Below are 17,941 nucleotides of genomic sequence, written 5' to 3'. Positions count from 1 at the left end.
AATACAGTTAAGTTTTAACATAAAATAATTAAACCACAATAAGGAATAAAATGGTATTCTGTTATATTGGAACAAATACTTATGTCTTTGTTAAAAAGCAGCTCAGTAATAAAGGGTACCTGTTAAAATATAAGAAGTAAACACACTGGAGGGTAAATATGAATAGACAAATGTATTGTGTAATTTGTACTGTAAGAAAGACCTTCATATTCCATTAATTGCAGGGGTGCATACATCTCCCATACTCACATGCAGATACATACACTCCCAGTAGAAGCTGCGAGAGGCCTGAAGGATGAAGTTTAATTCATATTGTCTAGACCCCTCTACAAGCAGGGAAAAAAAGGACTCTTGCCAAGAGCTCTTCAGCCTACCTATCCTTGAATCGGTCAGCATATGCACTTCTTTTTGAGTATAGTGGGAACTGGCATACAGTCTTATACAGTCTTCCAGTAGAATTAATTTTGCATTAATTTTGCATAATAGAAATGTATTCTGTACCATCAGTGTAATTTTCTTTTTTTAGTGGGTGAGTTCTGTCTTTACAGGTCCTTTCAATGTTTCTCCAGCGGGCTAGAAAATTACTTTGATCAATTTAATTTTATTTATATTAGTAGATATATACTAGTTTAAGGAAAGTGAAATTCTAGTTTAGCAAGTAAATTTTATCAAGCTGTATCACAAGGTAAACACTTTACGTTGCTTAGGTTTTTGTTAGTTCTTTGAGCAGTCACCATCAACCATTAATATCTTGCTTCCTTCTTGTGAAGGGTGGCAAATTCAGACAAAATTTACTCTCTTTTTTAAAGAGGATGCAAGTTGATGTACCCAAACTGAGTAATAGCACTTTGTATACATTTATATTTTGTGCATCATCTTCCAAATGGCTGCTGAAATAACATTTTAATTGTTCTGCAGGGAAAAGTTAATGAGGTTCCCTTGCAGGAAATCACTAAGGATTATGCAAGTTAACCGTATTTTTAAATTTTCTTAAGAAATGGTTTTCTCCCTCTTCCTCACTAAAACTAGTTGAAATATTTCCAAAAGTAATTAGTAAAGCTTTTATGGTTAACCATCTTACACTGCGCAAGGTATTTGAAGTATTCAATTTTCTTTTTAATTTGACTGATTTTAACCTCATTCCCCCCTGTCCCCACTAATATGTGAATCTCTGGTTATATAGTAGAAATTTATACTTCATAATCTAGGAGTGTTGGATTTTTATGGCCAGTGTGGAACAGTGGGGGAAAATAATCAATTTTAAGTGCTATTCTTCTAACTTCTTTTAGACAGTACTGTCAGGATACAATTCATCTCATCCTAAGGAAGGTTATAAAGGCTGTTTACAATAACCAGCTCAGAAGGGACATCTACCTTATAGACAGCTAAGAGTAGCTGAAATGAATCTAACTTGGTGAGTGGGATTCAGGTGCCATAAAGTAGGTGCTACAAGGCATCTTGCCTCCAGCCACAGCTCACGTCTTCAGCGAGACCCTTACCACATCTGCCAGCCTGTACAGGTTACACTTGAGTTACCTTAGGCTGTCTCAAATAGAAGTGGATGCCTATTTTTTGGTGACTGAATCTTGCTGTGTGTCTCCCAGAAATTCCTCTTTTGCAACTTAGCATCAAAGCAGTACCTGAGATTCCAGATAATTTTGAAATGTTGGACTGATGAACCCCAAATAATGTGGAGAAAATGATCCTTGAAAGCAGTGTAATGTAACTAACTCTCTGCCTCACAGTCCTCATAGAGGAAACACTGGGGCTTAACTCATGGCACATCTTGATCTTTAAAGTCTACAAAAAGCTAAATGAGCATTTTTAAGCTAAAAATGTTCATAATTAGTATCTACATTAAATTTAAGCTACTCTTTGCCACACAAAGTATGGATGTAGCAAGGTTATTTTCTGAGGTCAGTGCAATTTCTGAATGATGACACTGTCAAACTACCAACTATTTCTGCAGGATTTATGTATTCAAAAAGTTAGGATTTTTTGGTCTTAAGTACTACCCAAAAAGAAAACCATAAAATTGGTTTAAGAAGGAGGCTTTGATCACTTCCTGTGCCTAAGTTGAAATCTAATAATATAATCTAATACAATCTGTTGCTTTGTTTAAATATAAAATGATTTATATTGTTCTATAATTAAAAATGATACATAATGCCACAAAAGAGCAAAACTGGCATTAGTATAAGGCTTTAAAGTAAAGGAAAAAATGAAGGTCATTGTGAAAAATGAAGAATAACATTACTCTTTGATATAGAGGAAATACGATATGGGTCTAGAAACCTGTAAAAATGTAGCTGTATTTTGACATCACCAAAGTCTTAAATTTAATTGTCTCTGACCTTTCTATTGTTTGATAAATTTTAATAACATATTTCAATTCATATGTCACTAAAGGAAAATTTATTGGGAATTTTATCTGTCAGCTGTGCTTGAGAAATCTTAAATATTTTAGATAAGCTACTTGTGATAAGCAAATACATCTCATTGCCATAAACATGAAATGGAGAGAATTCAGATAGCAGTTTCAAAGATGTTCTCTCTCAGCATACAAATTGCATATTGGGTAAACCTGTATCACAGAAAGTTGCCTGCTGCAGATCACATCTTCACATCGTCAGAAAGCAGCAAGATTCCCTAGCTGCAGAAGGTGAAGCTATAGACCCATCATGTTGCCAGATCCTCAGCCTTAATTGCAAGGCACCTGCATGGGGGTTATTTTTCTTTCACCTGTCTTGTCCTGTAACATTTTTAGGGTTTAGGTCACATTAGGAGGCCGAGATCTTTATCCACTGCCTACTACACTGAAACCTTCTCCTTATTTGGTTTCCCTAAGTCATACCTCAGCATAAAGTGAAAGTTAGCTCTGAATACTGTTTAGCTAGCATCAGTTAAGGCCCTCTAGTTCTTTATCTGAAGAAACAGTGAACAAAAAAACCCTACCCACCATCTGCATAATGTGAATGGTTTTGCCGGCCTCTCTTTTATCCTAACATATCTCTTTTCAGGCTGAAGTATCCTTTCTCAGTCACTCCTCATATGGAATTCATTACATACTTTGTTGCCCTTCTCTTTACCTTTTCCAGATCTATTATGTCATTTTTGAAATGAAGATGATTTGGTTCAGGGCTCAGATACGTGTGTGCTAAGTGCCCGAACTCCCCATTTTGTCAATGGAAGTTAGCACAGGCGATGGATGAGCTTCACCATTCAGTTGCATAAGGATAAACGTCTAAAGGAGTTTGAGACCTCCTAGGATTTCAGAGCCACCTATGTGGGGCTGGCGGGTATGACAGGAGACCTGGGAAAGAGACATCCCTGATCTGCACCAGAAGCCAGAGGCCAGGAGAGGTAGCTGCCAGCTTCCCGGGCAGCCTCAATGCCTGTGTATGGACACATGCATGAAGTTCTAGATGGTTGTGTTCAGGTGAGCTGGCCATTTTCCAAGATCCATTGAATACAGTGGGAACTTGGATGCCTGGCACCCCCCATGAGTATCTAATGTTTTAATCTCTAACTTGATCCCCCCTCTCCCTTGCAAGAGGGGGCTAAAACTACACGTAACATTCAAGATGTTGGTGTGCTCATGCTTATTTCTGCACTCTTGTACATCACTTTTTTTTTCTCTTCTCTCTGAATGAAGACTCAAAAAAAGGAATCACTAAGAGACTACAAGACTCTAATCCAAGCAGCTGACGCATTAGAGCCAGCAGTAGCATGGATTTTCCTAGTGTCCAGTTATGCCCCTTAGTCTTCAGGAAATAACTCCTATGTATTTGAACAATAATCCTGTGGCAAAGTGTACTGTATTTTTATTAGGGTAATGATACTTGTGGAAGAAGTGATTTTGGTGAGATTGTTCCTAAAATGAAAGTACAATGACTTAATTTATTCCTAAAGCAAGTAAGAAATTGTGGATAAAATTTGCTTCAGGTTAGACTCCTTTATCATCTGTGTACAGTTTATGACTTCTGAAATGTGGATGCAGACACAAACCAGCCTTTGAGAAAATGGATGAATAGCAGTCACTGTGGGCCTAATACAATATTCTTAGTTTTTATCTATGGTCTACATGGGGAGGTTAGGGAACTTAGTTTTTGTCAATGTTCTGGTATATTTTATGACTCTTCCTAGACTAAAATGAAATGGTCTATGACATGTGCATCTTAAGGCCTGTTAACAGGAAAGTTTGAAGAACAACCCTGTAAATAAACAGATGTAAATCTTTTACATTAGACCCTGTGAAAGTATTACTGTAAAACTTAAGCATTTAAGTTTGCATAGTATTTTGAAGTCATTTTGGAGGAAAAATATTTTCCTCATGGATATTGAAAAGTGGGTTTTTTTTTTATTTCCTTGTTTTCTTTTTTTCCTCCTGGAGTTGACTACCTCTTCTTTAGAAAGGTGAGGGAAGCAGAGGTGTGTTGTAAGGCAGTTTCAAACATTTTGATAGCAGAAATAAGGAAAAGCACCTTTTAGCAAAATCTCATGAAGCTGCTTTTGTAGTCACCTTCCATTTAGTGTTTTGTTTCCTTCTCTTAACAGCAGTGATCAAAGAGACTAATATTAAGTGAATAAGATAATTGCATTGAAATTATCAAGTACATTATGTAATAAATTGCTTAGTGTGTCAGCGAAAGCTAATGTGCACCCTTAATATGGGGAAGAAAGCTTATGGTAGTACTTTGTACACATTGCTCTCATTTCACTGATTTTCTTATTTTGCCTGTCACCTGTAGTCATGCTTTGTCAGATATTCTGACTGAAATGAGCAGTATTTATAAACAGAGATGCCATCAGATGGAGTATTTTGTATGTATGTTGCATATTCCAGTAATGTTATCTTTTAATACTGTTTTACTTATGACATTCAAAACATATTTGGTAACTGTGTGCTGATGAAAGGTAGGATTCAGACACAAGTATTGGTTGTCACATCCGACTTAAAGCAGATATTAGAATAGATATAAATTATACTTAAAATATAATTTTAAAGATTCTCATAATCATTTGAATGTGGGTATGCCCTCACCTTTAAATATCCTTTGCACTAGCTGAATTGGATAAAGAAGTTTTTGTGCAAGTAAGATCCAGGGTTACTATTTCCCCATAAACATCACATTTAAGAGAGAGAGAAAAAAAAGACACTTTCTCTTCTAATATATAATTTAACATTAAATGAGCAGGATAAACTTAGCATCGGTTGGATGTTTAGCTCTCATATTGTACATTCAGAAAATATACAGTTTTATTTGACTTAAATCTGTGGATAATTCAAATCTTTAAGAGAAATATGTCTTGAAAAGTTGCCCATTTTGTGCAACTATCCTAAAATATATCTCAAAAGATAATTTAGATGTTAAATGTAATATTCTTATGTATTTTATACTGCAAAAAATTGTAGGGTTCTGTGCTAATGCCTTCATATATTGATTCCACTAACGCCTTAAATGTAAGTTATGTCTCATTTCAAGCCTGACAAAACACGTTACTGATTTTCCAATAATTATATCTCTATTGCAACGTTGTGAGGTGTTTGTTACATCTAGTTTAGATGAGATATTTATGATTAAGATAAATTTCTACTTGCCCAAGGTCACGTAGGAAATTGGTGGCAATGGAAATAAACCACAGAAATTCTAGCTCCTACTTCCCTCCTCCAAACCCTACATACACTCAGTAAGGCTATGGGAATACTGCTGAAGCATACTATCGTTTCCCAGAGTGGCTTATGCACATAAAAAAGAGTTCAAAGTCAAATAAGTAGTTTTGTACATAAGGTGATCCTTTTTCAAGATTCAAAAAGATTTTGAAATCATTTCTAAAAGGAGTAATAAAAACATGATCTTGTCCAGATTCACAAGGTGTATTCCAATATAAAAAATTAAATTATATTGTTATATGGAAAAGGTTGTAAAGAGGAAAAATTTTCATTTGCTTTTAATGTCTTACATGAAAGTGATTAATTGTTTTTAATTCTGTTCCAGAACAAAATAAATGGCTAAGATGTAATTTTATTCTGTATTTATGGAAGGCACCCATCAATGCTGGTAACCTTTTATGGAGGTCTTTGAATCACCTCTTTCCACAATTCCAAATCAGATCTAAAGCAGAATAATCAGCACAGCTGGTAATACACTTGATTAGGGCTAAAATGCCTTCAGGAGGCAACCCCAATCAGTCACTGTAGCATAGCATCTACCATGCCCCCTGCTTCTGATATCATCCATGCCAAGGTAGTGGTATTTTGGGGCTGTCAGATGAACCTCTTTAGTTACTTTATGCTACGCCTGCAGTTGGAAAACCACAGTCCTGTCCCACTTCTGTAAAGACATTGCTTCCTCTTTGGGAATGTTGACGTTGAACTGCCAATAACATGCTTTTGACATTTTATGCCTTCACATGTAGGACCACCTACATATTCTTTGGCTCTGATTATTAAATGGTCAGTTACAAACTTTGGATGCAGCAGATACACATTTTAATGGTAAAATGCCTGATAGACTTGCTTGATTCTCTCTGGAAAAACTTTTTAGAAAAAAAAAATTCTTTATTGCAGATACCTTGTTCAGATATTCTTTCCTCCCTTCTGCCATTCTGCCATCCTTCCAGGTTAATTAAACAAAGGGTTTTTTTGTTTTCTTTTTGTTTTTTTTTGTTTTTTTTTTTGTGAGAGTGAATGTTTTCTGAATGAGAAATAATCAGAATAACAAACTTCTATTTGTCACATCATGATCAGATGTTGGGACAGCATTGTTATCTTACATTCAGTGTAGTTATTTGAGGTGAGGAATGAGAAATAAAACAATTTCATACCTATTTAACTTCATATAAATTTCTTAGTGTTATTTAAACATATCTGTATGTTTTTAAAGTCAAATGATGGGAAGAAATATTACAGGGTAGGGATAAACTGGTTTTAGAATTAAAATACTTTCCAGGCTCTCAGTCACCTTTCTAATGTTCTATGTACTTAAGGTACAGGTTGGCATTATTGTATTTTAAATATTACTCTATCATAAAAAATTGGTGATCATGCCACAGTGTGACTGATGTTGAGTAAGCATTTTTAAAGACCTTTATCTTCACAGCTGTAGGTAAATATGGGCAGAATGGTACATGATAACAATAATGTGGCTATAAGGTTAAAAATTAAAGCTTTTAAAAATGATTACGCTCTGTATACAGTGAGATCTTTATCAAATTGTTTTGATATTAGAAAAAAACAGCTTCATGAGAAACATTTATACTATAAATCATCTTACATTTCAGGTTAAACCTGAAATTATGATTAACGTTGTTGTTTGCATAACTTCATTAATGCCAACAATGCTGTATTAGAATGAATTAGTGTTTAATTTTTTTTTCCTCTCCTGATATATTTGAAAATTACAGTCTGGTAAATTCTTGATACTGCCAAACCATGGAAGTTTTACTGCTGTATATATAGTTAATACAGTTGCGATTATATTGGAAAAGAATTTATTTTAGACTCAGTAATTCAAATTAGTCTGTACGCTTCATTTCAATTGATTTGTCAGAGTAAGACTTGAGGTAATGTGGCCTTCGGTTATATATTCAAAGGTTTAATTTTTCAGAGGGCACAGATTGTAAAATAGCCTGTAGCTACTGTAATTAAATAGGATTTCTTTCCATTGAAACAAACTTGGGACTGTACTAGAAATAAAGGAGAAATTCTTTGATTTAATATCAGCCAGGTTTGTTATTGTGCTTGTTAGCAGTTGTACTCAGATGCTTCTGAAGCTTGCTTGAATGTTGATTATTTCAAGTTTGTAACAGTAGCTCTCAAGTTTTATGAGACTCATCTGTTTCAAAGTTCTCCATCTGGAAGAGGAGAAGAGATTTATGAATAACCTGCTCTGGCACTTGTATTCATTTAGAGATTCTGTGTAGTTAAGCACTTCTATACTCTCTGCCTTTTTTTTTTTTCTTTTTCTTTTTCTCCAGATATTTACACGGAGATAACCATGCAAAGGACACACAGGATAGTGGTCCACAAAGTGGAATATTTAGGGGAAAAAAACCCAAACCCCAAACCTATGCTCCTTTTGTGGAAGGGAAATGGAAAACTGAATAATTCTTAATAGCAATTATCCTATTATTTGTCAACCTAGGTAGTTGATAAGACCTGGACAGATTTTTTTGTTGTTGTTTTGTAATGTTTTTCCAAGATGTGTGGCAAGCTGATTTTTTTTCTAGTTTTCTGTTTGAGAAAACTGATTTGAAAATTGAATAAACTTTGAGTTAGCTTGTTGACTAAAAATGACGATTTTTGCTCAACTTTTTTGGTGGAAAAGGCTCACATTTTTCATGTGGATATGTATGCAGAACCAAATTTCTTGGAGTTCTTTCCTGTACAACTTTTTAAACTATTTCAGATTTTTATCTTGATTGAAAAATAACAAGGATATTTTGTCTACATTAGTATGAATAGCCTCTACATAAATTATCCATTCTGATAAACTATTACTATAAATTTTTTCTACTGGTTATATTCCCAAAGAAGCTATTACTGTATCATACTATTGCACTATCTTCCCTGTTGGTTATGCTAAAAGAACTTGGTCAAAAAAAAAAAGATTTTTGGTAGTGACAAATGCAACGAAAATACTAGCAGATTTGAGATCCAGTGAAAACAGTTCTAGCATATCAAACTTAATAAGAAACCTGCATTATTCTGGCTGTCACTGCAAAAGAATACTGTTAAAGACTTTTACAATTGCTCTTGCATATTTGGCTTGCGCTGGCCTGTCTTAAGCGTACTTCATCACTGTAATTCTTAAGGTGTTAATCACTACTAGAGTCTAGTGAAGTTTTGCAAAGTGATTATCATGACTATAAAAACTTGAGAAAGTGTACAGGCACACAGTATTCTCTTCCTGTATACAGTTAATAAAACTTCACATGCTTCAGATCAAGCTGTAGCTGCATGATGCCATATTCCCTACTGTTCTTGTTACAGGGCAACAATATATTGCCATATTATTAACAGTGTAAATGAAGAAGAAGAAATCATATATGAGACCATTAAAGCAAGCTCAGCATTAAATAGGCTTTTTCCTGCCCCTTTAAAGTATTCTGTCTCTGTTTCAAGGTAGCAGTGAACACTCAGCCATTTTCTCTAGGATGTGCTGTTTGTGTATGAGAAGTGGTGCTGCTGCCGATTTTGGTCCATATGTTAGGTTAAAAACAAGACAAGCCCCAACACCTGCATTTTTCAGTCTGTTAGACAAAGATAGGCATTGGCTTGGCTGCTTGTCCACATGAGAATGGCATGATTTATGACTCTTCTGTCTGCTTATCTGAGAGCCCGTGGTGCATGCCTCAGTTTGATTATTAATAAAGCTATCCTAAATGCAAAGTGCAACAGTAGTAGAGCATAACAGCCTGCCTGGGAGGGAACAACATGGCTCAGTATGTTATAACAGCTTCTGAAAACTAATATTCCTTTATAACTGAGGATAGCAGAAAAGCAAAGCCAATACTTCTGCATTTGCTTTCCACATTGTAGAAAACGCAGTATAATTTGTAGCTTGTCTTCAAATATGAAGCTGGTGGAATCACTGCTTTTTAAAATTACTTCATGTATTTCTTGCTATTATTTACATATTAATTGAACTTCAGTAACAAACATGAGAACACAAGTACAAGATCAAGACAGTTTAAAGTTACCAAGTAAGTTAGATGTTTCTGCTTGCGTCTTATACAAATATGGAGAAAGCACTCTAATAAAAACTACCCATCCCTGTCAAGGCCTGAACTCATTTATGTTCCTTTGCTGAGCACCCTGAAAATAGCTGTTTTGTGACTGTATTCTGATATTGAGAATGCAGATGTGTCTCTGCTGAAGCTTCTGCTCTGCTTACTGCGTGAGTTCAATGAAACAGCTTAGCAGCTGAGTTAAAAAACAGCTGAGCCCTGAGCACTAGGTTCCTCAGCAACTCTTTCCCTGCTTGTCTGAGGACAGATGTTTGACTGGCCAAGGCTAGCAGCTGTTATCCAATATGGAATAGCCTGGCATTTTCAACTAGTTTGCATTTTAGTAGCACATGGTACATTTTGGGAACCTACTGATTAGAGTCTCCTCTTAGTGTGAAGGTTAAGACGAACTTACATCTGTCAGCATCCAAAGTATTTAATTGTAGGATGTTCCTCCCCCACTGCTTTGGTGGACAGATACTGAAGTAACATAAAGCTGGAATGAAAGGAGCCTAGTGGAAGTTTGTCTCAGCATCCTACAGGTTAGAAGATTGCTAGAAAACATCAAATTTATGGTCTAACCTATATTCCTCTAGTGTTACTATTTTTAATTCAGTGTCTATCTAGCATAGAATGTGCAAACATTCAGGAGCAGGAACAAGAGGCTACATCTTGCTCCCTCTTAGCAGAGTGTCCTAATTGTAGGACACCACATACAGGTTGTTCTACTTCTGTTTTCCTTTGGAATGGAAATTTACCCTGATGCAGGCAGATCATATGCTGCCAGCCTTGCAAAGGATGCGTTTATCATGGGCATGAAAGAGTGAGTGAGTGAGGGAAGAAACCACTAAATGGAGCACATGGGGGAATTATAGATTCTGTTGCCACTCACAGGAGATAGGGACTTTGGCATCTTCATAAAATTGTCTTACTATGTGATGGACAGTCTCTACCGTTAGGAACTACCCTGATAAGAGAGGTCAAAATCAGTGGCTGCATCTTTGGCAGGGAGTTTCCAATCTTATAAATTTAGAGATGAGCAGAAGGAAAAATATAGCAATAAAGAAGGAAGATTATATCAAGTTTGAGATAAATAGAGATTAAATAAGAAAATCTTTCAATGTAAAAATTGCACGCAGGAGAAAGAGAGATGGTATTGCTTATTTCTTTTTATGAATCCATTGTCACTTCCTATATCCTATAATCTTCTCTTTTTAATAGTTGTTTGTGTGATATCTGTTTATCTGTATATATTTGAATAACTGTTTTCCAGATGCCTTAGAAAAGCTTATAAAATCTATTTTAGTTCTGATCATATTCAAGGAAACATTTTCATTTTCTTGTCAGTTAATATCTGTACTTATCATTTATTCAGAATTTTATGCTTTCTACAGCAATTTTTTAAAAAATTTCCCCAAATCAGAATAGAATACTCCTATACGTCACAATTCAATTTATAGTGTTTAGATGCTATAAGTTTTAAAGAGCACAAAGACTTGTCTATCAAATTGAGTTCTCCTGAATAAAGCACTTCGTTACTTCCAAAAGGAGGGTGCCTTTCATGTTAATATTGTATTATCATTCAAATAAACATGCTTAGTTTTTAAATTTTAATGTGTACTACGCCTGTATGTACTATTGTATTATTTATGTACTAATATGTACTATTTACCTGTATGTTATCCAATTTCTTTTGTTTTAGCTTCTAAAGTATTGTTAATCTTGGTTATTGATTATGTACATCTTCTATGCTCAATCAGTTTTGATCATTTCGCTACCTATCTAGATTTTTCTCAGGCATCTATCTCTCCCATCCATGCCTCATTTTCAGTTTTAAATTACTAATGTTTAAGTAGCTATTTGTCACCTCTCATCTCAGCGGTTAGTGCTTGTGTTTTTAAACTAATATTATTTGGGCATCTGTCCCTAGGGCTCTCAACAGGATTTTAAGGGCTCATCTGCAGGAAAACAGTTAACACCTATTCTCCATCCTGTAGGGAGAAACAGGTTGAAAGAGGCAGGAGGCTTGCAAAACTCAAAGCCTTTTATCATTTAATAATATCTGAAAAGGAAAGAGTTGATAACTAAATATCCATTCTTTTTGTGGTAGGAATGATTTATCCACTCAGTTCTTCAAAAAAAAATTGTTTATAAACTGATTGTAATTTGCCAAATTCAGCCTGATTCAAGTTCCTGTACATTTAGATTCTGAGAGCTTCCTGCTGAGAAAGCACTGGAGTGTTGCATCAGAAATTTTTAGATAATACAAAGCCAGGTAGCAACATTACTTTACAAATGAATAGGCACGAGGAAGACAAAGTGAACGGAAAATTTTCCTTGCACTGATATAAAGCCTGGCTTGTAATTAATGATCTTGGTATGGTGGCCATTTGCTGTCCTCCACATGAGTGTTAACAGTGTTAGCATGGGGACAGAGACCTTACAGATGCTGGGGTTTTTTTTGTTTTTTTGTTTGTTTGTTTCGTTTGTTTGTTTTTTGAGGCATTCTACATCACCATAGTAAGGATGTACCTTTAAACTACTTTTACAGTCACTGTATCCTTGGCCTTTCCAGACTCAAGAATAAATTATGTTACCTCAGAGTATGTACTAATTTACATTTCATGGGCAATGATATCTGGTTAATGAGATGAGATTGGTTGTAGTACAGCACTGTTTGACAATGCTTCATTTAAGGTAAAGCCTGGCTGAGAACCATCCTAGAACTTGTCTATTGTTTAAGGCACCCTCCTACTCTGGCAACACTCTTTGTTTTGGGGATGCTTGCACTGTGCAGTGGGGCTTAAAGCAGGCTGTGTTTGCTGAGATTTCTGTATTTGCTGAAAATGGGGCTAGCATGTACATGAGGCTCAGTGCAAATGAGTCAAATTTTTTGCCCTTTACTCAACATATTTATTAGCTCACACATTCAGGCTAAAATGTCTATATATCTTCATCTCGTGAGCTTGTTTGGAGAATCCCTGCACCAAGCTTCTTCATGTGTTGCATTTCCAATGAACTCTCCAGTTTACTATGGCTTCATAAAAAGCCTAAGGTAGTCTTACATAGAGCAGAAAAGAAGATTCCAGAAATGTCCTCCCCTCCCCCCACAGGTCATAATTGATCTGAAAGTGGTAAACACAGTCCTTTCAAATTTAAGTATGTAAAATAATTATGTATTCTTTATCCTTCTCCTATTTTTCTTCTAAAGAGTGCACTTATTTTATATTGCCACTTTCTATTCATGTCAGTAAAATGCTGTATGGAAAACATTACGGGTTTTCTATAAGGTAAGTTTGTTTAACATATGCTGTTATTTTGTTAGATAGGATTTGACCCAAACCTCACCCAAATCATGAGAGATTTTAGACTAGTTACACTGTATCAAGTCTATTGAGTTAAAAATTTCAGGCTGATCTTGAACTGATAATTAGAAATGCTTTTGTATGCCATTTTGGCTTACTGTTCTTTTTTCTTTCTTTCCTTTTTTTTGTTTTGTTTTGTTTTGTTTCTCTCTCTCTCTCTCTCTCTCTCTCATTACTAGGAGGTATTTTTGAGTGTGTGGAATCTGGTCCGATGGGAGCAGAAGAATTGGCCTTCCGATTTGCTGTGAACACAATCAACAGAAACAGAACTCTCCTGCCAAACACCACATTAACATATGACACCCAAAAGATAAATCTCTATGACAGTTTTGAAGCATCCAAAAAAGGTAACCTCTTGCAGATTTAAATTTTATATCAGTGGTTAAGACTTGCTTGGTTCACCTACCTGAAAAAACGTCTGTCCAAAAAGCCGCATGAAACAATCCTGTACAAGGTTGTGGCTCACACAGCTGACATCAAAGGAGTGTTTTAAAGACTGTCCTTTGAAGGCTCTAAAGGTAACTGTTTGAAAATTACATTATGTCTGCTTTGCTTCTACTGGCCCTGTTCAAAAACTCCTTCTTTGTTTAAACATTTAAAATCTGAAATCAATTTTTTATGAGCTCTGTGATTAGGGTGTTTCAGAGACTAGGTTCTTTGGAGTCAGAAAACACTATCTCCGGCCTCTGCCCTGGAAAATGCTAGGTGCCTCCAACTTCTAGAGAACTTGGAAGAGGCTGTGAGTTCGGCTCATAGCACTAAGCATTTCATGGTGTGGCCATGACTATATGTCATTAGAGACCTATTCAGACTGGCTCATTTCAGTACTGTTACTGCTGTAGCAGAACCTGCCATCGTATATGTACTGGTGTAAGTGGTAATGTGTTTTACTTTGGGTGCGTTGCCTAAGCTGCAATCCTTGAAGTGTCTCAGTGACTGCCTTATCCGTGCAGGAGCTATCCATGGGTTAGGCTTTCCCTGAACAGCAAGTACTTCATAACAGGAGATGAAGTGAATATTTTAGAGGTAGGGATATGATTTAATTCTGTTGACACTGCCAGCAAAATTTAATCTGCAACTAAAATTGAGTTCTTAATATGGAAGCAGTTCCCACCTGTTGCTTCCGACATCTTTAGAGGCAGACCTACAAAACCCCCTCCTTGATTAAGGCTGCTCCAAATCTGGATGTGAATTTTTAGGACTTCATGGCTGAAATCTCCTTCCTCAATAGTCACCAAGGCTCCAGTTCAATTTTAAGCGTTCAGTCACTTTAAGTACGTGTCCAGGAGTACCTTTAGCATACGCTTAAGCCTCATATAGCTAATCAGGTGTGGGTTTCCAAGGGGAGCAAGTAGTAGTAGTTTGTCCATCTTATGTCAACAAGGCATAAAAATAAGCTTAAAAACTAAGGCTGTGCTTAGGAATATTTCTACCAGGTGAATGTCTAGGCCTCAGTTCAGAAATTTGCTCCTAACTTTAAATGATTTGTTTCAAGAAAAATTAAAAGTTAAAAATAAATTATCTTAGTTTTTTTTCCTAAATTTTAAAATCTTTGATTCTTACAAGAATTGAAGTTTTCATATTGCTTTACATTCTAATCTACAACACTGTGCTGCCACATACAAGTTGTACTGCAGTGTTGCAGCATCCTAGAAAGTACAGAACTCTGTAGCACAGAAAATTTTAATATATATATTTTACAAGGGAAAATACAAAGCCTGGTGTCAGAATTCAGTAGGACTGAAGTTTGCACTGTATTACATTCTGTTCAAAAACGTATTTTATAAATTGAAGAGCTAATTACATATGAATTTTATCCTTAATAATAAAATAAGAGGGGTGAAAAGATCAGAGGTCAGCCAGTGTTTCTTATGGGAGGTTTCTAGTTTAAATGGTGATGAGTGATCTGGTCCTAACATGTTAATCCCAGGTGTTCAAGACTGAAAACATTATACAACATCAGATTTTTGGTGCTGTAGTGGGCTAAGCTGAATAAAAACATTTATGTGAAATTATAAATACTAGCTAAGGAAAAGCTGCTGAATCAGGATGAATGTCATGAAGTACATCTTAAAAGTGGTGTATAATACTGATTAAAACTTCAGTTTAGAAGTGGTGAGCAACTTTTTTTTCCCCTCATGTTGAAACAAATCTTGCTAAGCTGTTTTACCTGTTTATTTGCTAAAGAAATCATTCCAACATAAGGATGTTGATAATAGGCATGAAAATAGTAACTATATTTATATAGAAATGTGCACATTTTTATAATTGTAAGATGTTTTGATTTATGAAAAATATTATGGACTAGATTTTTTATGCCTAACAAGATGGTTTCTTTCTGAGCTATTTTTGAGTTATTATTCTGCTGTTCTGGATGATGGAGTAAAGCAGGTTCTGAGAGACTACTCTTTCCTTTCCATCTCAGCCAACAGGGAATGGACTGATCCTTAATTACGACCCTTTCCTCCCTGTCTTCCAAATTCAGCTTCTTCCTACCCCCTGCACCTAGTCCCCTGAGAAATTTGATGGGACGAGGGTAGCAGTCCCTCTTTGCAAGGCACTGCAATGGAATGCTATTTCTCTCCATTTCCGAAGGACGAAATAGGGAATGGAGAAATTTGTTCTGTAACCTGTAATTCTTCAAGCTTTTCCTGAGACAACACTATTATAGGTAGCCCTTACTTCAGGTTTGCCTGAAGGTGCAAGCTAGACCTACTATTGTTATGTTGCTAATCCTTGATAGAATAGAATAGCAGAAGTTAGAATGATGACATATGAATAACAATAGATTGGATATATTCATTATTCCCATTTGCTTCTTGGGATGAGAATGCACTCTTTATGTGTAACTAATGGGGCTATATCAAAATCTGTGTAATCTTCCAGTGCTAATAGGTTTTTGCTTCATCAATTCACAATACAGCCAACTACATTTGTGCTGATAGGTTCTTTAGTAAGGAATCAAAGGCTAAAGGTTAACATAAAATGGTTCATTTTATTATGATGGCTCCAAAGCAGGGTTTTAACAATGAGGTTTAAGCATTTGACTCATTTTGTTGTTCATGATTATGTCCATTAGTGAGCAGGCAGGCACTGCATCAGAAATAGTCTGTTTAGACCTCTTAGTAACACATACTCTTGAAGTTGAATACAGATGAAATATTAAAGGATTTTCAAAGGTATGGTACAAAAGAACAACCTGAAGGCAAGACAATAGTATTCCCAAGTTACTGTTTCAGTGAAGAATAACGTAAATGCAAACAAAATATCCCTCAGTGCATTAGAAAAACTGGTATGCTTCTTATAGAGCAGTGCCATATTAAATCACGTGTGAAAGCATTGCATTATTCAAATCTCAGAAATGGAAAAAAAAGCCCATTGAAAAGCCATCTGGTAGCTATCGCTGTTGTTAGTGATCCCATTTACTGACATTTGCATAAAGCTTGTTGATTACTCTTAGGAAGGGCAATATTAGCATATATATATATATATATATATATATATATATATATATATTTTTATCAAGCCAGTAACTTAGGCCCTGATCTGACACTCAGTAATGCAACAGGGATCCTGTGCATACATAAGAAGTTAATTTAAATCCCTTGGGCTATGCAGGGATAAAAGGGTGTGCCAGCATAGTTTCCAGAATGCACTTGAAAGGCATAGCAGCATTTCCATCATGTTAGAAAAGGTTGATATGGACAATAAAATAATTATTTTTGACTTGCTGAGGAAAGTAATGCAGCAAGATATATTTCTACTGCTTGTTTCCTCAGTTGTGAGGGACATAGGCAGTGTTATAACAATATTAGTTAATCGAACCTCATATCAATGCACACATCCAGACTGGATTATGGAGACACTTTCCGTAACTTCTCTCTACCAAGTTACATGTTATCTTGAAAGACATCCTGTTGTGTTTCTGAACTGCATACTCACAAAGGTTATATATATATAGTAGTGATCTAAACAGGAGCAGGCATGGGCTGAAACCTGGCCTGCGGTCATCTCTGCTGCCTAATTTTCTTGCCTGTTTTTGGCACCTGTCAACTAATATTCTCCCAGGTAGTGCCCGAGCATACTGTGGTTTCTAGAGATTGTTTCTAGTACCCTGTACTGGAAAGAGGAGAGCTAAGCCACTTGCATGCAGCAGTATCATGTCAGTGACTTTCAGGGCCAGTTTTATTTATTAGTATAGATGTAGCAAAACAGAGTATTTCCAGTGTTTAACAATGCACACTGAATTTGTTCATTGGCAGAGAGCAGTTTCATTTTCTTTTAGGGAGAATCTTGGCCTCTACATTCTGCTAGTCAATGTATATGCTATTCAGATATAGAAATCCAAATGTCCATTTCAATGAAATTTAACATCTGCTTGATACTTGGCTAGAATTAAATCCACTTAACATGCACAATTTCTGAGTAATTAGGTTCTTGGTAAAGATAGTGTTGCTGGACTGAGGAAGAAGTTAATGCTTAAACAACCTAGCTTAGGATACTGTCCCATATCGCCCTTCTCCAAATGTAAGACACAGTGGAGCATAAATCTCACATCTTGTCAGTATTTTTTAAAACATACAGAACTGCTGGCCTTTGACTTCCACTGACAATGGAGTTCATAGCTGAGTGCTATTTAGATGTTAAGCGCTGCTATTCATCAGCTCACAGTGAAAGCTTAGAAATTTATTCTGGAGTTGAAATCTGTATAAATGAAAGTGTTAAACTTGAACAGGAAAGGAGCTCTCTCTGCAATAAAGTTGTATTTCTTGGAGTGCCTTTTAATTAACATGAATTGTGCAATACCTTTTGGCATGCTGCCTTCTTTCCTCTCATCATTGACA

General features: G+C 35.8%; 1 protein-coding gene across 1 annotated transcript in view; it reads left to right on the top strand.

The window, feature by feature from the left end:
* The window catches only part of GRIK2 (glutamate ionotropic receptor kainate type subunit 2), a 429,339-nt gene that overhangs the window by 122,399 nt on the left and 288,999 nt on the right, over positions 1–17,941 (top strand). The window contains exon 2 of the mRNA XM_013948819.2: positions 13,277–13,444. Coding sequence (XP_013804273.1) covers positions 13,277–13,444 — 168 coding nt within the window. The remainder of the gene's footprint in view (positions 1–13,276; positions 13,445–17,941) is intronic.

Source organism: Apteryx mantelli, chromosome 3 (assembly GCF_036417845.1).
Source record: "Apteryx mantelli isolate bAptMan1 chromosome 3, bAptMan1.hap1, whole genome shotgun sequence".
NCBI classification, from domain to species: Eukaryota; Metazoa; Chordata; class Aves; order Apterygiformes; family Apterygidae; genus Apteryx; species Apteryx mantelli.
Note: the sequence above shows the minus strand (reverse complement) of the source record. Positions and strands in the feature narration are given on the sequence as shown.